At 47.4% G+C, this 25,145-nt stretch overlaps 1 protein-coding gene across 2 annotated transcripts in view; it reads left to right on the top strand.

Annotated features, from left to right (window-relative positions):
• The first annotated feature begins 6,132 nt into the window (after positions 1-6,132).
• The window catches only part of GLB1L3 (galactosidase beta 1 like 3), a 42,372-nt gene continuing 23,359 nt past the window's right edge, over positions 6,133-25,145 (top strand). Inside the window, exons 1-9 of one of the 2 annotated variants that reach the window (XM_024255396.2) lie at positions 6,133-7,022; positions 7,547-7,672; positions 7,794-8,084; positions 11,521-11,589; positions 12,171-12,266; positions 13,899-14,007; positions 18,341-18,433; positions 21,793-21,874; positions 22,810-22,874. In XM_024255396.2, coding sequence (XP_024111164.2) covers positions 7,000-7,022; positions 7,547-7,672; positions 7,794-8,084; positions 11,521-11,589; positions 12,171-12,266; positions 13,899-14,007; positions 18,341-18,433; positions 21,793-21,874; positions 22,810-22,874 — 954 coding nt within the window. In that variant the 5' untranslated portion in view covers positions 6,133-6,999. The remainder of the gene's footprint in view (positions 7,023-7,546; positions 7,673-7,793; positions 8,085-11,520; positions 11,590-12,170; positions 12,267-13,898; positions 14,008-18,340; positions 18,434-21,792; positions 21,875-22,809; positions 22,875-25,145) is intronic. The other variant, XM_002822724.4, reaches the window with a different exon arrangement.

The raw sequence follows: 25,145 nt of genomic DNA on the forward strand, positions 1-25,145 counted from the left end.
AGAGGAGAGGAACAAGGGATGGGCCAGGAGAGAAAATACACGCAGCCCTCTAGATCCGTGGGCTCTGCATCTGTGGATTTAACCAACTGCGGATCGAAAATACTCAGAAAAAAAAAGAGATGTCTGCATCTATACTAAACACATACAGATTTTCTTTCCTTGTCATTATTCCTTTAATAATACAGTATAATTATTTCCATAGCATTGACATTTTATTAGGTGTTGTAAGTGATCTAGAAGTGATTTTTAAATATATGGGAGGATATGTGTAGGTTATATGCAAATACTATGCCATTTTCTATAATGGACTTGATCATCTGTGGATTTTGGTATCCACAGTGTCCTGGAACCAATCACTCATGGATATTGAAGGATGACTGTAATTGAAAGGGACACGTTCCTATTTAGATTTAGTGTGGTCAGAGAAGGCCACTGTGAGGAAGCGACACTGAATGCGTTACTTAAAGGAGGAGAAGGAGTCAGCCACACAAGGCATCATTTCAACCCTGTAAACAGTGTGTGCAAAGAGAGGAGGGACGCGGGTTGCTTGAGGGCATGAGCAGAGGTCAGAGTGGCTGGCAGTCTCTCTGGGGTGGTGCAGTCGTTACACACCACAGGAGGAAACTTCAATTTTCTTTTCAGTGATATGGACAGTGACCCACTCGGGACGTCTTTGGTGCAGTCTCTGTTTTGAGGCCACCACTCTTGGTACTCTGTGGCAGAAAGGCTGGGGGGAGTGGAAGCTGGGGAGAAGAGTCAGGGCCTGCTGCACGGGATGGACGGGGGATACTGAAAGAACTGCACAGACCCCAAATGCATTTAGGACTGACACCGTCTGCAGCTAGGTCGCACATTAGCCACTGCTTTGTAATAAATTTCCCCAAAACTTAGTGATGTGAGATACATTTAGTATCTTGCAGTTTCTGTGAATCAAGAATCTGGACACTGCCCAGCGGCCGGCCCTTTCTGGAAAGGGGCAGGATAAAAGGCAGATTTAAAGCAATTTCTGCCTTCAAAAGGCTCATGGTTAAACAGTGTAAATATTTAGTTAGAATGTTAGGTCATGATATATGTTTGTTAGAGGGAAGTATTTCTGGCTGGAAGGATTTAGAAAGAAAAGATTCATGACAGAGGTATAGCTTCGAGTTCAACCTTTACAAATAGGCATGATGTTGGAAGGGAACGAGGAAAGTGCCTCCCACCAGGCAGGGCGGGAAGGGAGGTCCAGGGTGTGTGGGGTCGGGGGTGAGGATGTTTATTTTTTAGCGTATGGTTGTCTGCGGTGAACATGGAGAAGAAAGCTAAGTAAGGTTGGAAAGGTAAGTTGAGTCTGAACTCAGAGGATTATAAATGCCAGGCTAAGAAGTTTAAATTTTATTTAATAGGCAATCGTTAAATTTTTTTAAATTTAAATTTGATTTGAAAATTAAAATGGGCCAGGCGTGGTGGCTCACACCTGTAATCCCAGCATTTTGGGAGGCTGAGGCGGCTGGATCATGAGGTCAGTTCAAGACCAGCCTGGCCAAGATGGTGAAACCCTGTCTCTACTAAAAACACAAAAATTAGCAGGGTGTGGTGGCGGGTGCCTGTAATCCCAGCTACTTGGGAGGCTGAGGCAGAGAATTGCTTGAACCCAGGAGCTGGAGGTTGCAGTGAGCCGAGATAGCGCCACTGCACTCAAGCCTGAGTGACAGAGTGAGACTCCGTCTAGAAAAAAAAAAAAAATAAATTAAAAAAATTAAGTTAAATATTTTAAAATTAAAATAAAATTTACAATTTTTAAAATTAAAATTTTTAAAATTAGGAGATCTATGGAGAGTAATACATTTGAAAGAGAATTTGAAGGACGATTATAAATGGGGAGGCAGCAAATAAGAAACCCAGCTGGGTGGTGATGATGGCATTCAGGTTGTGTAGGAAGCCGTGCCTGAGCTTGACTGCGGCAAGGGGTGGGTGTGAGGGGGAGGAAGGCAGCACTCCGAGTGCCCCACAGGCAAGAGGTCCTCCCACGGGCTTCCACAGAAGTAAGGGCACGCTGAATGTCACCTTAATCTGTTTCATGGTTTTCCTCCCACTGATGGGCACTCAGTGCCACTGTGGTTTATTAAAAGCACGTAGCTCACAGACTCCCTCAATTTTGTTTTCAGAGGACGTTCCCGCATGGAACCAGCAGCTGGCAAGGATGTGCTGTGTGCAGCAGAGCACCGGAGAGCTAGCTGGGGCCTCTTCTGCCATTTTCCAGTGAGCTATGATTCAGCAACAGAGTGGGACCCCATCTCTAAAAAAAGATTTTGAAAAAAAATGTAAAACCAATTAAAAAAAAGAGTTTTTTTTTTTTTTTTTGAGACAGAGTCTTGCTCTGTTGGCCAGGCTGGAGTGCAGTGGCGCAATCTCTGCTCACTGCAACCTCTGTCTCCCGGACTCAAGCAATTCTCCTGCCTCAGCCTCCCGAGTAGCTGGGATTACAGGTGTGTGCCACCACGCCAGGCTAATTTTTGTATTTTTAGTAGAGATGGGTTTTCACCATGTTGGCTGGTCTCGAACTGCTGACCTCAGGTAATCCACCCGCCTCGGCCTCCCAAAGTGCTGGGATTACAGGTGTGAGCCACTGCACCCAGCTGAAAAAACAAGAATTTTTAAGCCTTCTAATATTTGGATATAGTTTTCCATGTTCCTATAGTTTATTTTATAGACCTGATGGTTTAGAAGCATTTTACTTTCTCTTTTGCTAGCCACGTGGTTATATTTTCATTTTAAATGCATTTGTGTGCTTTTCCTAAAGCATTTTCACCTAGGCCGTCTCACTTAGTTTGAACAAGAGCAGTGCAATATGGGCAATATGAGACTGAATCTTTCCATTCCAGGGCCTTCAGATCCCAGCTGTCACCAGCCTGCTGTGTGACAGCACACGTCACTGAAAGCCTCTGTGCTCTAGTTTCCTCACTGATAAAGGAGAGATACTAATGGTACCTGCTTTCTGGTGCTGTGAGAGTTAAGAGACAATAGACAGAAATGTCAAACATGTAGAACTGTGCCTGGCACACGAATGCTTGGTAAATGTCAGCTATTCATAACAGAGGAAAAAACCTGATGAAAATAAATCACTTCCGGATAAGGATTTTAATATTCTTACAGACACTCCCCATCCAGCTCTTAGCTCAGTGGATCAGGTTATCAGCAAGGACAGCAGCCTCTTGCTGGGTGCCCCATGGAGACAGCGATCTTCCCTTCTCTCTTACCTTCTCAAGGGTGGCCCTTTTCCATCACCAAGGCTGCACTCATGCAGAGAGGAAACCTTCCACCCCGACCTGATCAGGCTGATTAACTTCAACTCCCAGGGGAAAAGACTCTTGAGAACACATTTTAACCTGGGGTTCTCACCTAGAGGTCTGCATGATTTTCCATTTCCTTAACTAATGAATGCATCTAGCAGACTCAGTCCCTAAAAAAGACACATTTGAATGATAACAGCCAGAGCCTGGCGGCTGAGCTGGGCTGCCCCCTGCTGAGCACCTCCTTTAGAGAGGCCTGCACTTGAGCATTAGTTACCCTGTGGAGGGACAGGCAGAGGCCGGCTGCTTCACCTCCCTCTGCTGGGAGAGGCCCTGCGTGACGGGGTGCATATCCGCTTCATTTGTTTTTTAATCTGTGGGAGACGGATTATCCATTTACTTAAAGTTTGGATGTCTGTAAGGACAAAATTTAAAGCTAGGGCTCTGAAGATCTCTAGCAGGGATGTATCTGTCATCTACCTATCCCTCCATCTCAGCCTGTTAACTGTGTATCATCACGGGTTAAATTAATTACTAAGAGACCACAGAGTCCATTTTATAGCTCAAATGAGCGTTTTTCATTTTCTGTATAAACATGACTTAAGTAAACAAAGAGTTTCTCTAACAAGGATGGCTTACAAGTAGAAGTGGCTAAATTTTCACTTTTATAAATTTTGCTGCTTTTTATTAACTATCAATAAACCTAGAAAGATGATCTTACAAGCAGACAACAGATTTTGCATACTTTAATCTTAAAGATACCTCTGCCTCAACTCTTTGTTCACAGCTCTCTGACACTGGAATATAAATAGTTGATAATCTTTCCCTTTAATTTTTCACTGATAATATCAGTTCCTAACCCAGGTTTTTGGATCTCACAAGGGTTCTTATTATACAGTTGTCACATACATTTCTTTAAGAAGTTCAACCTAAGAAGAAATCAAGAATTGTCTTTTCTGGTTCATACATTAACTCCTATAGGGTTGTCCACTACTAAAGCAACAGAAGGTGCTGCCTTCTTTTTCTGGAAGCTGCTGTTGTTACAAGAGAGCAATTTAGGAGCAGGAATTGTGCTTTATTAACATCAAAGCACTGGCACGGGAAGTTTGCACACTCAGCTCTGGGAGCTTTTTAATGTTTTCTGCCTGCTTTGGGAAGTTAGCTCTTTGCTTCATCATCAGTTATCTGGATGGGAACTGAAGGGAAAAATATTGATTTTTTTTTTAATAAATTGCACCAGGATGCTGGGTCTGCGGCCCCAGTGGCTGGTCTTTCCTGTGCTTGGGATGTTGGTCTTGTAGAGTTACTTCTGTAATCTCAAGACAGAAACTGAAAGCTTTGTTTGACTAAAATTGTTTCTTCACCTTGCACATTTTCAAGAGCTCTACAGGTTTAATGAGCACAGAAATCTGGGGGAATTTTCACACTCTCCAGGGCTCATTCATAGAGGTTCTCAAATACTCCATCAGCAGAGGGGAGCCCCAGATGGCAAAAGGACACAGGGTGAGTCATCTTTCAAATGAACCAATAATCCATTCTTTGATTCTTCTAACTTTGTCAAAATTCCTCCATCAACGCCTGCAGAAAATCACAGTTCTGGATATATAGCTTGTTCCAATAAAGCACCACAGCACTTCTAGTGACTGTAGACCCAGCTGTCAAACTATTTCAACTTGATAGAGAATATGTACACAAAACATATAGCTGTCATCATACTTAATAGTGAAAAATAGAATGTTTTCCAGCTGACACTGGGGACAAGGTAACAGTGTCAGTTCCTGCCGCTCTTATTCAACACAGAAATTTTAGTCATACTAAGACACACAAAAAAAGGAATAAAAAGCCAAGCAGACTGGAAAGGTAGAAATAAAACTCTCCATATTTGCAGATGACATGATTATCTACATAGAAAATGCCAAGTAATATACAAATAACCTCTTTAATAGGTGAGTTTGCCAAGGTGACAGGATACAAGATCACCACGAGAAACACAATCGCATTTCTATATGCTAACAACAAACATGTAGAAACTGAAATAAAAAATAATAACAGTTTAAATCTCTTGAGAGCAAAGGAAATATTTAAGTATAAACCTAACAAAACATGCATAGGATCTGATGTTGAAAAAATCACACAATTCTGATGAAAGAAGCGAAAAAAAAACTATTTAAATAGAGAGACATACCATGTTCGTGGGTTGGAAGATTCAACATAATAAGGATACAATTCTCAATTTGATCCATAGGTTGATTGCAATTCCTCTCGAAATACCAACATGGCTTTTTGTAGAAACAGACAAGTTTATGCTAAATTTTATGTGGGAAGGCACAAGCCCTAGAGTACTTTAAACTTGACAAAGAAGAATAAAGTGTGTGGCTGTAAAACCAAAATGCACAAAATTATTAACAGTTCATCGCTTACAGTCGAAAAAATGAGGAAAAGATGGACCATCTAGGAAACTTTCAGGGAGCTGAGGTTTCAGAGAGCAAAGTATCCTTGTAAGGAATGAGACAAGATAAACTCCCTCCCCCACACACAATATTTTCAGAGAACTGCATTCCTGGTTTCAACCTGATGTCATAGGCTCTGTTCTTTCCAATGGAAGAAGCAAGGACTTCAAAGGGAGAAATCGGAACATTTCTTTTTTCATCGTAGGGACTTCACATCAGCGTTTCCAAAACCAAGTTCATCGCCTTTTCCCTCTACGCAGCCTCTATCCCTTCCTGTGTTTCCCATCTCAGTCAACTTCTCCGCCAAGTTACTTCAGCCTGAAGCACGTGGCCTCCCAGACCCCTCTCTGTGTCACCGACCTCTTGCGCTCAGTTATCCGGAGCCGCCGGTTTAACCTCACAAAAGTCTCCCCGGAACCCGTGCGCTCCTCTTGGGCAGCGTTACCACCACGAGCGCCTACCCGAGAGGACGTGTGTTCTCCTCCAGCCTCACCCTCTGCAGCCGAGTAACCTCCGTGAAACGAACACCTGGCTTAGTTTCTGCTGGAAACCGCGGAACAGTCCCCACTGTTTTCTGGAGCTCGGCGTGGCGCCCACAGCCCCCCTCGGCCTGCCTCCTGCAGGTCCCGCCACTCTGTCGCCAAAGCATCCGCCGCGCTCGCACCTGCTGTGAAGCTGTGCTCGGGCCGCTCCCGCCGAGGGAACCGCCTTCCCAAGGCTCTGCGCTCCAGTTCTCGCTCGTTTACCAAGAGGTAGCAGCGTCGGGAGCGAGAATTCTCCAGGGACTCCCTCCTGTGCTTCGCGGCCCCCTGTGGAATCCTCGTTCAGGATCCGCAGGTCGTTTCCAGTCGTGCGCGCGGCACGGACACCGCCTGCTCCGCGCCGCCGGGCTCCCTCCGCCTCTCCCACGCGCCGGCCTCTCTGTGCCGCTGGCTGTCCGCCAGCTTAGGAAGCCCAAGGTCGGGGCGTTACCCCAAGGGCCCTCCCGCTTTCCCTCCGAGGACAGAGAGGCGTCTGCGCCCGGACGCACCGCGGGAGCACCTGCAGCGCCGGCGGAGCTCGGCTGTCCCCGCCGCGGGGAGCCCGACGCGCACCCTTGGGACCCGGACCCGGCGCCCGCGCCTGCGAACGGATTTGTGCCTCGGCTGCACGCGCCGCGCGCGGACCTGAGCCTGCCCCGCGGAACCGGGGTTCGAGTCCCGGCCCGAGCGCGGCATCGGGGCCAGCGGAGAGGGGCGGAAGCCGCAAGGGACCCTCGGCGCCTCGGCCTCGCCGCGATGAAGCCCTCGCCCCTCCTCAGGTGACGGATCGCCGCTGCCCCCGCGGCCCTCCCGGGCTGCCCCCACCCCAGCGCGAGCCGGGGAGCCTCCACCCTCCCCGGGTTCTGCGGCCGGCGCCGCGCTCTCCCCAGCTTTCCTCGGCGGGTCCCCTGGCTACCCCCACCCTGCGGAGGGGCTGTTCACCAGAGGCCAGAAAATCAGGGGTGGGGACGCGGGCCAGGGGCTCCCGCGGCTGGGCACCGCGTCCTTCCCGAACGTGGCGGTGGCAGCGCCTCCACCTCTCCCAGGCACCCACCAGCACTGCGCAGCCCTGTCTGTGGGGTCTAGGACCGAACGTGTGTCCCCGGCCTTCATCCTGACTGGAGGGGACTGGCCGGGTGGTGCCGCGCTGTCCTGGCCCTGGGCCCGCCTGGAAGCCCCGCCTGCGTCGCGGGCCCCCTCCCTGGCTCTGGCCCCTGCAGCGCCCCCGGCACAGCTTCCCGGCCCTTGCCGCTCGGTGGGGCCGGCACCCTCCCCTTGTCACTGTTATCCTTTCTCCTTTCAGCCCGTGTCTCTCCTGGAAGAGAATGGTGGGCATCTTTTTCCTGCCATTTATCTTATCAGGTTTTGCTCCTCGGTTTAAGCAGGAGGAGAACTTCACGCTTGGAGGAGCGCATCCGTCCCAGCCTAGGTCTGCTTGAGAGCTACATTCCTGGGGAGGGAGGGGAGCGATCTCTCCTTTCTTGGAGAAAATGGTATCGCGAATATGCACAGAACACGTCCTACTAACAAACACTTCTTTTTTTCGCTAGGGTTTCCGCCGTCCCTCCGAGCCCTCTCCCGAATTCTCTCTCCCTTTCCACTTTCTTTCCCTCGCCCCTCCCCTCCAGGTTTAATTGGTCTCATCTGACCCCTCTGGAGCTGAAGAATCGATCTGTGGGACTTGGAACTGAAAGCACAGGTCGGGGTAAGCCCCACTTCACACTGGAGGGCCACAAGTTCCTGATCTTCGGGGGCTCCATCCACTATTTCCGGGTGCCCAGGGAGTACTGGAGGGACCGCCTGCTGAAGCTGAAGGCCTGTGGCTTCAACACTGTCACCACGTGAGTGCCGGCCCCTCACCTCCAGGATCTTGTTACCCTACAAGTGCATCCTGGCCGGGAGCCTGAGCCTCCGATTTTGGGGGCCCAGCGTGAGGACTTCCTTCCGCACAGTCGTTTCCAGCACATACATTTTATGCTTAAGCGTCCAGCTGTCACTTAGTCTCATGCTGAGTTTGCTCTGTGATCAAAGTCTTGGATAGGGGTTAGTGGGAGAATCTCACGGGAGGAGGTTATTTCCTCGGGATTCTGTCTGTCTAATGAAGGAACACCAGGCGCCCTTGGGAGCACTCAGTTTAATGACACAAGCTTAAGGCACACTTACAGATAAATATGTACTTACAGATACATGCATGTTTTTAAAACAATTTTTTTTTTTGAGACAGGGTTTGTTGTTCTGTTTGGTTGTTGCTCAGGCTGGAGTGCAGTGGCCCAATCTTAGCCCATGGCAGCTCCTGCTCCTCGGGCTCAGGTGACCCTCCTGCCTCAGCCTCCTGAATAGCTGAGGCCATCACACCAGGCTAATTTCTTGAATTGTTTGTAGAGATGGAGTTTCGCCATGTTGTCTGGGCTGGTCTCAAACTCCCGGACTCAAGCAATTCACCCTTTAAAAGGAAACACCACGGTTGTCCTCGTACCTGTATACAACTGACCAGCCACCCTGTATGACCACAGAAAAGCAAAACTGCTTCAGAATCAGAGGCCCCGTCCTCCTGAGGGCCTGCCACCACCATCTTGCCGCAAGCTTACCGTCACACTCACTGTAAAGGAGAAGATGCTTAGAGGGCCCTGTGCCTTATTGCAGAGCTGGTATTGAAGGGTGAATTTGAAGCTGAGAGGCAGTAAATTGATAACTGGTTCATTTAAAATGCAAAGAATTTAATCAGAAATAATCGTTGAGTTTTACTGAGAGCTGCTACTGCATCTATTGGGAGGACAATATAGTTTTTCTTCACTTTCCTTTTGAATTGCTGAATTACATTGACAATTTTTCTGATAGTCAAACAGCCATGTGGTACTGGTATAAACTCTGCTTGGTTCTGAGATATGCACACATTACATACACACAGATTGCTAGACTTTATTTGCTAGTGTTTTATTTCATATGTGTTTATGATTATAAGCAAAACTGATTTAAAATTTTATTTTGTTAGTATTCTTGTCCAGCTTTGAATCAATCTTATAATAAGCTCATAAAGTGAGTAAATCTTCTTTTCTTACTTATTGGAAATATTTTGCACAAGAATTATCTTTACTCTGAAAGTTTCTTAAGATTCACCTGTAAACTCTGTGACTACTATCTTTTGTGTTTTGTGAGGTGAAGGGTTTTGGGACGACATAGCTCTTTGAATGGTTATTAACTCATGTCCTCTATTTCTTCTTGAACACATCCTGCTTTCCCCTTTTTTTCTTTCCTTTCTTTTTTCTTTTCTTTTTTTTTTTTGAGATGGAGTCTTGCTCTGTCACCCAGGCTGGAGTGCAGTGGCGCGATCTCTGCTTACTGCAACCTCTCCCTCCTGGGTTCAAGTGATACTCCTGTCTCACCCTCCTGAGTAGCTGGGACTATGGCTCCCGCCACCACACCCGGCTAATTTTTGTATTTTTAGTAGAGATGGGGTTTCACCATATCGGTCAGGCTGATCTCAAACTCCTGACCTCAGGTGATCCGCCTGCCTCAGCCTCCCAAAGTGCTGGGATTACAGGCACGAGCCACTGCGCCCGGCCTTCTTTCTTCTTTTGAACCCGCTGGGACTTAAGAAATTTTTCCTTTCTTTCCTGTACTCACTTGGAAGTTATATACATCACATTGTGTATTTTGGCTGTTTTTTCTTTTTTCTTAATCTTATCTATTTCTATTTAGTCTTTTCAAATAACTAGCTTGTAGCTTTGTTGATACTCTGTATATTTCAGATTTATATTTCACAGTTTCTGAGTTATGTGTAATTTCCTTTTCTCTACTTTATTAAATTTAGTACCTTCTCTTCTCTGTCCTTCTCAGTTTCCTCCTCCTCCTTCTTCTTTTTCCCTGAGTTAAAATTTAGCTTCTTTTATTTCCAGTCTTTTGTGTTTTCTAATATATTCCTTCAAAGATATGAATGTTTCTCTGAGTGTTGCTTTGGTTATGTAGCCCACAAATTTTGCTATATAGTGCTTTGAATGTCATTTATTTTCAAATATTTCGTAAGTTTTGATGTTGTTTCCATTAGCTATTTGGGAATGCGCTTTCTGTTTTATTTATTTATTTATTTAAATTTTACTATTTTTAACTGTGATTTTTAAATTTATTTGCATTTATTTTGGGATTATGGACTATGTGACATAGGTTTTTGGAATCTGTTGAGATTTACTTTGTGACATAGTACATGCCACTATTTTACAACTGTTTCATGCATTTTAAATTTTGGTCTTTTAAATTTTACGTTCTTTTTTCATACTTAGTTCTACAGATGCACTTTTTAAGGGAATGTAAATGCTCCATATGTTAGCTACTGGATTCTCTCTTTATTTATTAGATGCAGCCTTTTAATTATGCAGTTCAAATCTATATCCTTACAAGTTTTTTCTTTTTTTTTTTGCTGCTTATTTTCTTTGTTTCTTAGAGGGGCTACTTTAAATCTTTTCACTGTGATGGTAACTGATGTATCCGTGTCCTCTCTAATTCAGTCAGCTTCTCCTTTACTTACAACAAGCTGTGTTGTAACTTAGAACATACAACAAGCTATGTTGTTAAGCTCATAGAAGGCCCTAATTAGTATGTCTTCTTGGTGGGTCATACAGTCAGTTCTACAATGTATTGTCAGAAATCTCTGCACTGCACAAAATTGTGTAATAAAAACCACAGGGCTTATAGGAAACATGATGTTAAGGGGCATAACACTCAAACATGTTGCCAGTGGCACCAAAAAAGATAGTTGCCTCGTGAACTATGCCTAGTATACCTAATAAAATTTTTACTCATAGCTCTATGGGGGAGGGTCCCGTGGGGGCCCTTCTTGCTGAGGTCTAAATGTAGTAGTACCCTTACTAGATTTACTGTAACTCCACTATCTCCACAGAAACTCCTCATTTATTCTTATTTTGACTAACTCATAGCAATAATTTATAAGGAAGATGTAGACATTTTTGTTTTTGTTCTCTTTTTTAATTTATACTTTTAATGGGTGTTACAATAGGGCGGTGAGTGGAAGAATTTATATCTAAATCGCAAGAAATCTAGCATCATAGGATAATTGGCAGCTTGAACCACAATTGGATAATAGAGCAAGGAACTATTAAAGATAGTCATGGTTAGTGTAATAGAGGTTTAATTTCCACTGGAAACTTCAACTTATTTCAAAATAGAGCTATGCATGGTTTTGGCTTGGATTTGGGGCAGACCTAAGAATTTGGAGGAAGAAATAAGAAGATACTCATCATACTTCCGTTTCACCTCTTCTAGCTATGTTCCGTGGAACCTGCATGAACCAGAAAGAGGCAAATTTGACTTCTCTGGGAACCTGGACCTGGAGTATGTGATGTTGCTGCTTCTGTGAACTGGCCAGGGGCAGGGGCACAGAGGTGGCTACTGGGGATGGATTAGCAACCAAAGAGAACCAGGGAGGGACCTGGGTCTCGAGCCCTGTTCTAGGACTGTGAGAGGCCCTGCACCCAGGACCTAGATGCTCCCCAGCCGTGACCTGTCACCCAGAGGGGCTGGGCCTGCAGCCTCTGGGCCCCACTTCTCCACTGCAGCCCAGAGGGGCAGAAGACTCCGGGAACCGCCCAACTCTGCATGGGGTCTGGCCGCCTGGGCTGGGGCAGGGCGGCCCCTCTAGGCTAGTAAGGCTATTGGGTCAGGTTCACTGTTAAGACCCCTGTGCCCTGGCTGTCACCCTTCTTCCTCAGGCCCCCGATGGGGCTGTGCAGAGGCTCTGAGGCTGGGAGCAGCTCAGGCCACCGACCTGGTATGGGAGTCCCCGCTCTTTGGGGGTGGGGCCGAGTCATCCCTTTACCTCACCGGGCAGCTCCTCCACCCTGTGATGTGTGTAGCCCCCACCTGGCCTCATCCTGGGCTGTCGTGGGAGGGGCTGACGATGTGGACCTCCCTAGGGCCTTCGTCCTGATGGCTGCGGAGATCGGGCTGTGGGTGATTCTGCGTCCAGGCCCCTACATCTGCAGTGAGATGGACCTCGGGGGCTTGCCCAGGTAAGTGGGGCTACAATCCCAGAGTCGTGGTTCTAGCGAAGTATTTGCTTTAAAAAAAGTGAATTTCAATCTAGTAACAAGGAAAGTAACCTTTATTCACGGAGCCGATGGGAGGTGTGCTGGCCCACGCCACACACCGTGCTTGCGTTGTCTCATGTGAAGCCTGCGGTACTGCGTTGGGGGTGGGGGTGGGTGCAGTTGTCATCCCCGATTCACAGATGAGAAGCTCCAGACATTGGTCCTGGGGCCTTGGGTATGCGGTCAAGAGGGTGTGCGCGGGGAGAAGTGTGTGCGGGGAGGGTGTGCGCGGGGAGCCACAAGAGGCTCCCACTCTTCTTTCCCCATGCAGGAGGGGCTGTGGCCCCCTCTGTCCTTCTCAAAATGCCCTGGGAAGAAAGGGACCAGAAGCTTTAAGGCCTGCAAAGGAATGTTCTGACGACTCTGGGCTTGTTTTGAAAACTTCTGATCTTTTGCTTATTTTGTGAGGGGAAGGCTGCCTTTCCATGCAGTGAGACCACCCTCAGCTCCCCTCCTTTCCCTATTGCTTTTCTTTGACTTGTTCTCTCGTCTGTGATTCTGGCCCCCAGGGTCAGGGTGAGACTCCAAGACTCCTTTCTGCCACCCCTGTGGTGGGCAGGGCTTCCTGGGGAATCTGGGGCTCTGCCTCCAGTGAGCACCTCTGCACCTCAGAGTCAGATGAGGCCTTTGCTTTTCTCCAGGATGAAGAGAGAGGCCTTTGCTTTTCTCCAGGGGCAGAGAGAGCCTGAGCTGAGGGGAGTGGAGTTTTCGGGAAGCAGTGACTCCCGGCATAGCTTGGCTGGAGGCCTGCCTGGCACTTTCCCAGTGACCTGGAGTGGGTGGAGTATCGTTGGCATGTAGGCTCCTGCCCTGAGCCTGAAGCCTTAGCTCTTAGTGGAAATGTGACACTGTGCCTATGGAAATTTTTTCTGTCCCCAAGAATGTTTTTGTTTTTAAGACGGAGTCTTGCTCTTGTCACCCAGGCTGGAGTGCAATGGCACGATCTCCGCTTACTGCAACCTCCGCCTCCCGGGTTCAAGTGATTCTCCTGCCTCAGCCTCCTGAGTAGCTGGGATTACAGGCGCCCACCACCACACCTGGCTAATTTCTGTACTTTTAGTAGAGACGGGATTTTTGCCACATTGGCCAGGCTGGTCTCGAACTCCTGACCTCAGGTGATCTGCCCACCTCGGCCTCCGAAAGTGCTGGGATTATAGGCATGAATCACCACACCCGACCGAAAAATGTTTTCAATAAACTGAAAAAGAATGGAGAGTGTTCAACAAAAGGTAGAAGAAAAAGCTCTCTAAGACATGGCTGTAAGAGCCTTGACAGGCCAGCCCCTCAGTCAGACCAAATAGAGCTGAAGGCACTTCCGAAGTTATGAAGTGCCTTGGAGGTGGAGGCGGGTGTTTCCTTTCAAATCCCACAAGTCTGTGAGAATGGTCTGAAGGTCTCACGCGGCACAGATCTTTCCAGGACCCCTGAGTGCTCCGGGACCAGGGGTGTGAGGCAGCTGGGCAGATGTGCGGCGAGGCGGGGCAGCTCTGAGCCCACTCCTGCTTCCCTCTCCCGACCCGTCTCAGACCCTGAGCCCGCCCCTCTTGTCCCCAGCTGGCTCCTGCAAGACCCCCGGTTACTGTTGAGGACAACCAACAAGAGCTTCATTGAAGCAGTTGAGAAGTATTTTGACCACCTGATTCCCAGAGTGATTCCTCTTCAGGTAAAGCCAAATTATCGCCTGCATCTTTCTTACGTGCACTTTAGGGAAAGAGTTTGTTCTGGCTTGATCACTGAAGAGGCCACTTGCAGTCTCCATGAACAATTGAGTTGACTTTCTTGTAACCTTGAGTTCCGGACCCTTGGCTTGAGGACAGAAGGGCTGACCTGTCCTGTCCTTGTTGTCCGGGTTAGCTTGCCCTAGAGTTTCTAGAAAGACTCATCACATGAGGCGGGGACTGGTTGTCCACGTGAAGTTACTGTTCCTCAAGCTTGCCAATCTTCCATTGCTTCTTTCCGCTTTTAACATGGCAAAAGGACTCAGAAGGTACAAATGAATTTTTGGTCAGATGAAAATCTCGCCTTCCACCCTGTCCCAGAGCCATTTAATTGCCCTTTCAGGAGACAACCAATTTTACTAGATTTTGTGTCTCTTTTTAGAGATTTTATCAACATAGAAGCAAATTAAACACATGTCTCTAGGTACACAGACACGAACACATAGACACCTACATCCTTTTACATTAAAAATAATGTATATCCTTTTTAATATAAAAATATATGATTCCTTCAGGCATTTTTCTTTTGTTACTTGAAATATATATATTTGAAACCAGCCACTCTTTTTAGTGCCTGCACAGTGTTCCCTAGTAGGGATATATCATAATTCATTTAACAGGAATTCAGGCCAGGCTTGGTGACTTATGCCTATAATCCCAGCATTTTGGGAGGCCGAGGCAGGTGGGTCACCTGAGGTCAGGAGTTTGAGATCAGCCTGACCAACATGGGAAACTCCGTCTCTACTAAAAATACAAAAAAATTAGATGGGCGTGGTGACACATGCCTGTAATCCCAGCTACTCAGGTGGCTGAGACAAGAGAATCACTTGAACCTGGGAGGCAGAGGTTACGTGAGACAAGATCATGCCGCTGCACTCCAGCCTGGGCAACAGACTGAGACTCTGTCTCAAAAAACAAAACAAAACAAAAAAACAAAAATCAGGAATTCATATCCTATTCGTGGACATTTGGATTTTCCATTTATGTTGTAAAAAAATAACTTGCACCCCCCATTCCGTATCTGTGTAAGTCTACCTGCTATTGCCCTGCATTCTAGTTTGATTTACTCCTACAGATGGGAAGAACACAGGTGCCATGCATTGCCTTTTTTTTTTTTTTTTTTTTTTGAGACAGAGTCTCGCTCTGTTGCCTAGGCTGGAGTGCAGTGGCTTGATCTCGGCTCACTGCAAGCTCCGCCTCCTGGGTTCACGCCATTCTCCTGCCTCAGCCTCCCAAGTAGCTGGGACTACAGGTGCCCGCCACCATGCCCAGATAATTTTTTGTATTTTTAGTAGAGACGGGGTTTCACCGTGTTAGCCAGGATGGTCTCGATCTCCTGACCTCGTGATCCTACCGCCTCTGCCTCCCAAAGTGCTGGGATTAAAGGTGTGAGCCACCGCGCCCGGCAGCATTGCCTTTTTTATGGTGTACCCAGACCTCATGCACTTGATAAGAAACGCCTTCATTTTTACCATGGCAACCTAGAGCACACAGTCAGGTCTGTGACAAAAAAAGAACATTGTACTGTGCGGTCTACAAGACAGCATTGTTTGGTCATTGTAATTTTTTTTTTAATTTAAACAACATAACTCTTACAAAAGAGAAGATGCACATGGTTATTAAGTAAAAATAGTTTAAGGATACATCTCTTGATGTAGCTTGAGATGGGATAAAAATCTAGATTATGGCCTGGCATGGTGGCTCACGGCTGTAATCCCAGCACTTTGGGAGGCCAAAGTGGGAGGACTGCTTGAGCCCAGGAGTACAAGACCAGCCTGAGCAATATAGTGAGACCACATCTCTACAAAAAATACAAAAATTCGAGAGCGTGGTGTGCACCTGTAGTCCCAACTACTCGGGAAGCTAAGCTGGGAGGATGGCTTGAGCCCAGTTGCAGTGACCTGAGATCGTGCCTCTGAACTCCAGCCTGGGTGACAGAGCAAGACCTTGTCTCAAAAACAAACCAAAAAAACACCTGGATTTTTAGGTAGTAGTAGGCTGATAACTTATCTTACTCTTCTGTTTGGGAGAAAATATGGCAAACATACAGATCTAGGCCTTTGTAGCTAATTTGGAATCATGAATTGTGAGTTCTTTTTTTTTTTTTTTGGAGATGGAGTCTCACTCTGTTGCCCAGGCTGGAGTACAGTGGTGCGACCTCGGCTCACTGAAACTTCCGCCTCCTGGGTTCAAGCAATTCTCCTGCCTCAGCTTCCTGAATAGCTGGGATTACAGGCACCAACCACCATGCCTGGCTAATTTTTGTATTTTTAGTAGAGACGGGGTTTCACCATGTTGCCCAGGCTGATCTCAAACTCTTGACCTCAGGTGATCTGCCTGCCTCAGCTTCCCAAAGGGCTGGGATTACAGGCATGAGCCACAGAACCCGGCCTGTGAGTTGTCTTATTAGGATAATTATAAAGAGAAGAATCGAAGGATAACAAAGGAAGAACGTGAGACAGAGCCTAGGAATGATATTGCTGCAATACAGCTTTGAGAGATGGCCACTGCTGAGAGGAAGAAAACCCTGTCTTTAGGATTAAACTCTGGCTCCGTTAGGTGGAGTTGAGGTACATCTTTTGTTTGAAGGGCTGACGCTGTATGTGTCTGTTTGCATTTCTGCAATCTAGATGGGACTCAGTGGCAGGAGTGAGCCTTAAAACCAGAAAGACTGACTATTTGGATGGAAGTTTTAGCACAAGCACAAATGCCATTTACATTCATATGTATGCAACAAGGAAAGCTAATTTACAGGCATCCCACTGAATTGTGGGAAATCCTAGGAAATTTTTAAGAAGCAAGGAATTATAAGTGTAAATGAAATGTAATGCCCTATACCTTGCACTAATTTGATTATTGATACATCATTAGTATTTTAAGGTCCCTTTACTGAATTGGTTGTCTTTATTGTTTTAATAATTATGTAAAAATAATTTTTAGAGTGCATTACTGGTTTACGTGGGACTTTTATTCTTATCCTGTTTATTTCATAAGGCCGACTGGGAATTCCTCTGCAATGGGGTTTTTAGAAGTCTCACCCTTCGGGTTGGAGAGAACTGATACTGTTCAATAATGAAAACAATTGTTCTCAACTCACTAGCTGAGAATATTTGTGTCCATCCAGCGAGTAATTGCTGAGCACCAGGCCCTCTGTGGTCACTGCCGAGTGTACCAGGCACAGTGGAGAGGCCATGCGTCCAGTCGGGGGCAGGCGTGGTGCTGCCCTGTGGAGGCAAAGAGAATCACAGCAGGAGCTGTGGGAAGCCAGCACTCCTGGGCAGAGGGTGCGATGGGAAGGAGGTAGAGGGGAACCTGCAAAGGAAGAGCTGACAGTCATGCCTGTTCTCCTTCCTTAGTGCCCTCAGCGCCAGCATTCCTTTGTCCAAGAGGGAGGAACGCACTATAAAGCTGGCCATTAATGCTGTAGGCAGTGGGGACTACAGGCCTGCTGTATGTTGGGACAAAAAGCTCAGATCTTGGCTTTCCAGTGCTCAGGCTGCCTTCTCTGTGGCTAGGCTCCAAGGAGAAGGAAATGCACCAGACTGCGGAAGGACCCTGAAAGAGGATATTCTGAAAAGTCCTTTGAGTTTAGCATAACTAGGTCAATGTTGATGGTCTGGATGGCAGGACGGGCTGGAAGCTTTCCCAAGCGGGTTTGAGGAGTGAGTTAAAAGCAAGAAAACAGGAGATGTGGGTGTAGATGACCGGTAACTCTTCTAGGAAGTGTGGCTCTTAATGAGGAGAGTGGGAAGAGGGGAACATTCCTGGGCCTCTGCCCCCATCTCTCTTGATGCAGAGGGTCCTGAGTAAGTTTCCATGATCATGGAGGTCAGCTTGTTGCAAAGGAAGGTCAAAGGCACAGAGGGGAGAGGGGCTGTGCCCAGAGCCACGTTCCTGATCAGGTAGTGGAAGGCCGTGGGACCCACACACAAGTGGTGGCATAAGCCTAAGGCAGGAGGGAGGTGGGAATATGGATGGGATTGGCATGGAAGCAGGTGCATTTGTAGGTTTGAGGACTCCAATTTAAGCAGCTAGTGTGAGAAACAGAGGGAAAACTGGCAGTTATGTATCTGCAACGCACTAGGGAAGGTGGCTCCCACAGCAGCCAAGTGACCCAGCAGACTCTAACTCCAGCGCTGGAGCAGAGCGTGCAGACTGCAGGGGCCGTGGATCAGAGCCTGCCACGCCAGCTGTGCAGCCATTAGCAGCAAGCCCAGAGACTCCAGGCTTTTGCCCCAAATAGCCTCACTCTTTAACCCTCCTCTGCTTATTTCTCAGTACCGCCAGGGAGGCCCTGTCATCGCGGTGCAAGTGGAGAATGAATATGGCTCATTCAATAAGGATAAAACATACATGCCGTATCTCCACAAGGTAAGAGGGCCTTGGTTTGGCCCCATGTTTACATGCCTCCTTCCTCCTCTGTGCTTTTCTGATTCCTGGGTGCATGAGTGATAGGGCTGGACACTGTGCATTCTGAGAATATTGGCCTGTGAACACGAGGTGCTGAGGGGTACCAGCCCACTGCGTGGCTGAAAATTTGCGTATAACTTTTGACTCCCTCAAAATTTAGTCACTAATAGCCTACTGTTGACTGGAAGCCTTACCAATAATAAACAGTTGATTAATGCAGGTTTTGTATATCTATTATATACTGTATTCTTACAGTAAAGTAAGCTTCAGAAAAGAAAATGTTACTAAGAAAATCATAAGGAACAGAAAACATATTGACTTCTCATTAAGCAGAAATGCATCATGGTAAAGGTCTTTATCCTCATCATCTTCATGTTAAGCAGGCTGAGGGGGAGGAGGAGGAGGTGGAGGAGGAGGAGCAGTCGGTTTTGCTGACTCAGGGGTGGCAGAAGAGGTGGAGGAGGTGGCAGGAGAGGCAGGGGATTGTAACTTGATTGAAAAAAATCCGAGTATAAGTGGATCCGCACAGTTCAAACCTGTGTTGTTCAAGGTTCAACTGTAGATCAAGTTCATTTTCTGTGAATTTACAGCAGTCAAGACAATCACTATGTACCTAAATAACTTTATTAGAAGACAGAACGTGGCATTAAAAGGCTATTCCTTTCTGCTTCCTATCTCTGTAACCCACGATTCTCATCAAAGCTGGGGTTGGTGAATCTTCCTCCACTGTAAATAATGCTTCAAGAACTTAGTGATGTGACTCTCCGCTTGAAGCTTTCTGGCCTGTAAGATAAACGTCGTCTCTCCTGTCCCTCTTGCTTCTTCACGGAGGGACGTGTCAGACCAGGGAATAACTGCAGTCCTGCCTGCTGTCCTTCCTGGTGCCTCAGACCCTGCTGGCCCCTGACTTCCCACATTCAGGAAGCTGATGAGAGTTCAGTCTCAACTGAACCCCGCCGTAGGCTGCCAAGCAGAGTGCAGGGCTGCAGGGCTGGCCTGAGCCGTCCTGACTCCGCCCTTGCCTCTGCAGCAGTGCCTGTGCGGGGACCTCTGGCTGGAGGGCGGGACGGGAAGGGTAGGGGTCCCCAGCTGGGCAAAGTGGGGAGGAGGGCGGGGCTGGACTTCATCCACATGCTGACTCCTGCCCTATAGCTGTGGCTTCTGGAGTTGGACAAGGTCAGAGAGTAATTTCCCTCCCTAACTTTTCCCAGGGAATGCGTGGCTGCCCTGAATCCGTTGCATTCAGCCAGCATTATTTGTTCTTGATTTTAAAATTTACTGGCTGTGCTCAGTGAGTGGCTCATGCCTATAATCCCAGTACTTTGTGAGGCTGAGGTGGGTGGATCACCTGAGGTCAGGAGTTCGAGACCAGCCTGGCCAGTGTGTCCAAACCCTGTCTCTACTAAAAATACAAAAATTAGCTGGGCGTGGTGGTGCACACCTGTAATCCCAGCTACTCAGGAGGCTGAGGCAGGAAAATCACTTGAACCTGGGAGATGGAGGTTGCAGTGAGCCGAGATTACGCCACTGGACTCCAGCCTGGGCGACACAGCGAGACTCGTGTCAAAAAAAAAAAAAAGAAAAGAAAAGAAAAAGAAAAAAAAATACCATTCAACTCCACTCCCAGGCCCAGCTCTGGCTCGATGAACACAGGAGACGCACAGCCAGGCCCTGGCTATCTGGCCTCGTGACCATGGTTTTTCAGATTAGATATCCCCATCCCTGCAGCCATGGCAGGCTTTCTTGTTCCCCTTGACAGTGTTTGGCAGCACCTGAGCTTGGTGAATTCCCTGATGGTTCTCAGGACCCCACAGCTGCAGCCTCTCCCCTTCCAGCACAGAGCGGTTCCCTGGTCTTCTTCCTCCTCTTTCAGTGACTGAGATCCTCTTCCAGGGCATTTCCTGGTAAACTCACCTAGTCTTCTTCCTCTTCTTTCAGTGACTGAGATCCTCTTCCAGGGCATTTCCTGGTAAACTCACCTAGTCTTCTTCCTCTTCTTTCAGTGACTGAGATCCTCTTCCAGGGCATTTCCTGATAAACTCACCTAGTCTTCTTCCTCTTCTTTCAGTGACTGAGATCCTCTTCCAGGGCATTTCCTGGTAAACTCAGCCCTTTTTTCCCCTGCAGGCTTTGATTATGGGGTGTCAGAAACCACACTCGACCCATTTTAGGGTCATTCCCCACAAAAATCACCAGGCTGAGACCGAGACAGTGCTTTCCCCCAATTTACTAAGTTGCAGAAGTTCAGACTCTGAATTCAAACCCGTGTCTAGCTCCCATCTCACCCAACTGAACCATGCTCTGCTTAGTTTCCGATTTCCTCATATAGTCGTCCCTCAGCATCCATGGAGGATTGATTCCAGGGCCCCCGTGGACACAAAATCGGTCGGTGTTCAAGTTCTTGACATAAAATGGTGTGGCATTTCCATGCAACCTATGCACATCCTCCCATATACTTTTTCTTTTCTTTTTTTTTTCTTTTTTCTGAGACAGTTTTACTATGTCACCTAGGCTGGTGTGATCTCAGCTCATTGCAACCTCTACTTCTGGTTTCAAGCAATTCTTGTGACTCAGCCTCCCGAGTAGCTGGAAGGTATGCACCACCACACCTGGCTAATTAGAGACAGGGTTTCACCATGTTGGCCAAGCTGGTCTCAAACTCTTGACCTCAAGTGATCTGCCTGCCTCGACCTCCCAAATTGCTGGCATGAGCCACCATGCCTGGCCTCTCCCATATACTTTAACTTATCTCTAGATTACTTCTAATACTCAATACGATGTAAATGCTACATAAATAGTTGCTATATAGTACTCTTTAGGAAATAATGATGAGAAAAATGCCTGTGCGTGTTCAGTACAGATGCAATTAAGACATATATTTTTGGCCAGGCATGGTGGCTCATACCTGTAATCTGAGTGCTTTGGGAGTCCAAGGCAGGAGGCTCACTTCAGGCCAGGAGTTTGAGACCAGGCTGGGCAACATAGTGAGACCCTGTTTCTACAAAAGAAAAAAAAATTAGCTGGACATGGTGGTGTGTGCCTGTAGTCCTAGCTACTCAGGAGGCTGAGGTGGTAAGATGGCTTGACCCAGGAGTTTAAGGTTATAGTGAGCTATGATCGTGCCACTGCACTCCAGCCTGGGGAAACACAGCAAGACTCTGTCTCTAAAAAAATTTAAAATTAAAAAAGTAAAAACATATTTCTGGCTGTGATTGCAGAATCCATGGACGCAGAACCCATGAATATGGGGAGCTGTATGTATTTCTTTTTTCCCATGGGAATGAGGGAATTGGGTTCATTTTGGTTAATTTTCTCAACAGGCCCTGCTGAGAAGAGGGATTGTGGAGCTTCTCTTGACCTCTGATGGTGAGAAACATGTGCTGAGCGGCCACACCAAAGGAGGTACACATTTAGAGTTAGTTCACAGGAGAACAGGGCTCTCAGCCAGCCCGTGTATATCTTGAACACACTGCAGAGGTATGCATCTCCATACCTCCCTTTCCCGTGTCCACTGGGATGGATCCTGGAGTTGGATGTTACAATAAATGAGGACTCAAGGTCAAGGCTCAGGGCCACTCACCAGCTCCCTCTCTTGGCCTTGCTCCTGCCATCTTTAAACACAGCAGCACTGGAACTCCTCTGTTCTCAGGACGCCTTTCCGTCTCCCATAGTTTTTCTGTGGCAAGAAATCTGCATTGGTGCTGGGCCTGGCGTGGGATCAGGGTCGTCTCCACTAACTCGGGAAACCACAGGGAGAACCAGAAGATGGGTGTTGTGTCAGGAACCCCGCCTAGATCCGGTTCCATTCCTGGGATCCTACCGCCCAAGTCTCCGTGTGGACACTTAGGAGATCCTAGAGAATTAAGTGGCAGGAAGATTCTGGACGGACTCATCAGATGGCAATAGTGAGGGACATTCCCGGGTGTGAGCAGGCCAGCGGGGCTAGCCACTGCCGGCGGCTGCCGTTCTGCCTCCTTAGTAGTGGCTCTTCCAAGGAAGCCTGGCACACTGGAACACGTGCTGAGCTTGGGGCCAGGAAGCCTGCGTCCCGTTTCCAGTCTAATCATGTCAGGGAGCCTTGGCCTGGCTCACTTCTCTGCACAGAGTGTGGTTAATTTTAACAATGAGAGTCCTCGCAAGTGTCAGGGATGTGGCGATGGCCATGGCAGCCCTTTGGATGTGGCAGAGTGGGATCCAGACAGCATCTCGCCATCCTCACTGCTGAGCATGTGTTCCTCCGTTCCTCCTGCCTGCGACCGGGCCGGGGGCGGATACCTTCCCTTCCCCTGACAGCACTTGTCTCATGCCTCAGCTGGGCCTCTCTCTTCTTTATGCAGTGCTGGCCGCCATCAATTTGCAAAAACTTCACCAGAATGCTTTCAGTCAGCTTCATAAAGTCCAGGTAAGACATTTCAGACAGGCAGGGTTTTACAACTCCTCCTCCCTTGCCTGTGTAGCTGGTATTCCGTGAAAACAGGTTTGACAAGAAGACCGCAGGTTTCACCCTGGGTCCTCGGCAGGTTCCAAGCCATTTTGGGAGCCTTTTGGGGTGGGGAAGGAGGAGGGAACCCTGCTTGTGTCACCTCTGCTTGTGGATCACGTCATGGAGATGAGTGGGAAGGGCGAGGGGTGGTGGGAATCAGAGGGAGATGATGTTCCCTTTCCCCTGTGAAGACAGAGCTCAGAGACTGGCTGTGCGCCTTGCTCGCACCAGGGAGTTCTGGTGGGGCCAGCCTTTCCCGCCACCACATACACATTATGGGAAGGGATGAGGGTTGTACCTGCACTGATTTAACAGACGTGGATTGAGCGGCTCCCACCTTCCTCTCAGTGGGTGACCTCCTGTGACAGTTACAAAGAAGGATAAGCCACAGCCCAGCCTCCAGGGAGTACATCTGTCCTTTCTCTGCAGCCTCCAGGGAGTACATCTGTCCTTTCTCTACAGACTAGTTAGAGTGCGTGCTTCAAGACCAGGCCTGGTCACAGTCTCCTCTGCTTAACACCCTTTCCTGGTTGTCCTTTGTGCCCAGGATGACATCCAGCCCCCACGCCTTGGCCGGCTGGGCCACTGTGAGCCTCTGTCTCTGCTCCCAGTCCCGCTACCCCACCCCTGAGGGCCTTCCTTCCATTCCCGCACACTGTGTCCCCCTGGCCTGGCCAAAGACTCTGCAGCTCCAGGGCTCTGTCCCCACCCTCCACCCACATTATAAATAAGACTCATGAAACATTTCTTTTTTCATCAATTTCTTTTTTTTTTTTGAGACAGAGTTTCACTCTTGTTGCCCAGGCTGGAGTGCAATGGCGTGATCTCGGTTCACTGCAACCTCCGCCTCCTTGGTTCAAGCGATTCTTCTGCCTCAGCCTCCCGGGTAGCTGGGATTACAGGCACCTGCCACCACACCCGGCTATTTTTTTTACTTTTTAGTAGAGATGGGGTTTCACCACGTTGGCCAGGTTGGTCTCAAACTCCTGACCTCAGGTGATCCACCCGCCTTGGCCTCCCAAAGTGCTGGGATTATGGGTGTGAGCCACTGCACCTGGATTTTCATCAATTTCTATACAGTTTCCAACGTGGTGAAAGGCAGGGGCCCTGCCAGGGCTCTGTGGGTCTGAGGCTATCTCTAGTTTTTCAACACCTTTGCTAAGTCTTCTTCCTTTTTGTTCTTTTTTTCTTGTCACTTTCATTTAACAACTCAATTGAAATCTCATTTGTACACCATTAAATTCACCCATTGTAAGCATACAATTCAACATACAGAGTTCCACAACCATCACCACAATCCAAAATGTTCATTGCATTTAATGCTTATCACAGTTAATCCCGTCTCCAGCCCTGGGCAGCCACCAATCTGCTTTCTAGTTTTATAAATTTACCTTTTCTAGACATTTCACGTAAGTGGGCTCATGCAGTGTTTAGTCTTTTGCATCTGGCTTCTTTCACACAGCGTGGTGTTTCTTTGAGGTCCATTTATGCATGTTGTAGCAGGACTCAGTGCTTCATTTCCTTCGATAGCTGACTGGATTGTGCTTGACTGTCATGTATATAAAGTCATAGTCAAACCCAAAGGCCGTCCTGCTTTAGTGTGTTAATACAGTGACTGTGGTTTTTGCATGTTGAACCAGTCTTGCATTCCTGGAATGAATCTCATCTGATTGTGAGATATTATCATTTTCTATTTTGCCAGATTCAGTTTATTCATATTTTTGTTGAGAATTTTTGCTTCCATGTTTATGAAGGACATTGGTCTTTGGTTTTCTTTTCTTAAAAGGTATTTGTTTGGTTTTAGAATTAGGATAACGCTGGCCTCATAAAATGAATCTGGAAGGATGCTCTCCTTTTCTATTTTCTGGAACAGATAGTGTAGAATTGTTAGCATTTCTCAGTGTTTGGTAACTTTCATCACTGAAACTATCTGGACCTGAAGTTTTCCTTTTTAGAAGAATTTTAACTTGCAATTTCTCTAACAACACAGGAAAATTTAAGTTATTTCTTCTTGAGTGAGTTGTAGTAATTTACGTCTTTCGAGAATTTATTCTACTCATTTTACTCTATTCCATCTAAATTTATTCTACTCATTTTACTCTATTCCATCTAAAGTTTTGAATTCATGGGCATAGAGTTGTTTGTGATAATCCCTTGTTATCCTCTTAATGTGTTTGTTGTCATTAGTGA

The sequence above is a fragment of the Pongo abelii genome, chromosome 9 (genome assembly GCF_028885655.2).
Source record: "Pongo abelii isolate AG06213 chromosome 9, NHGRI_mPonAbe1-v2.0_pri, whole genome shotgun sequence".
NCBI lineage: Eukaryota > Metazoa > Chordata > Mammalia > Primates > Hominidae > Pongo > Pongo abelii.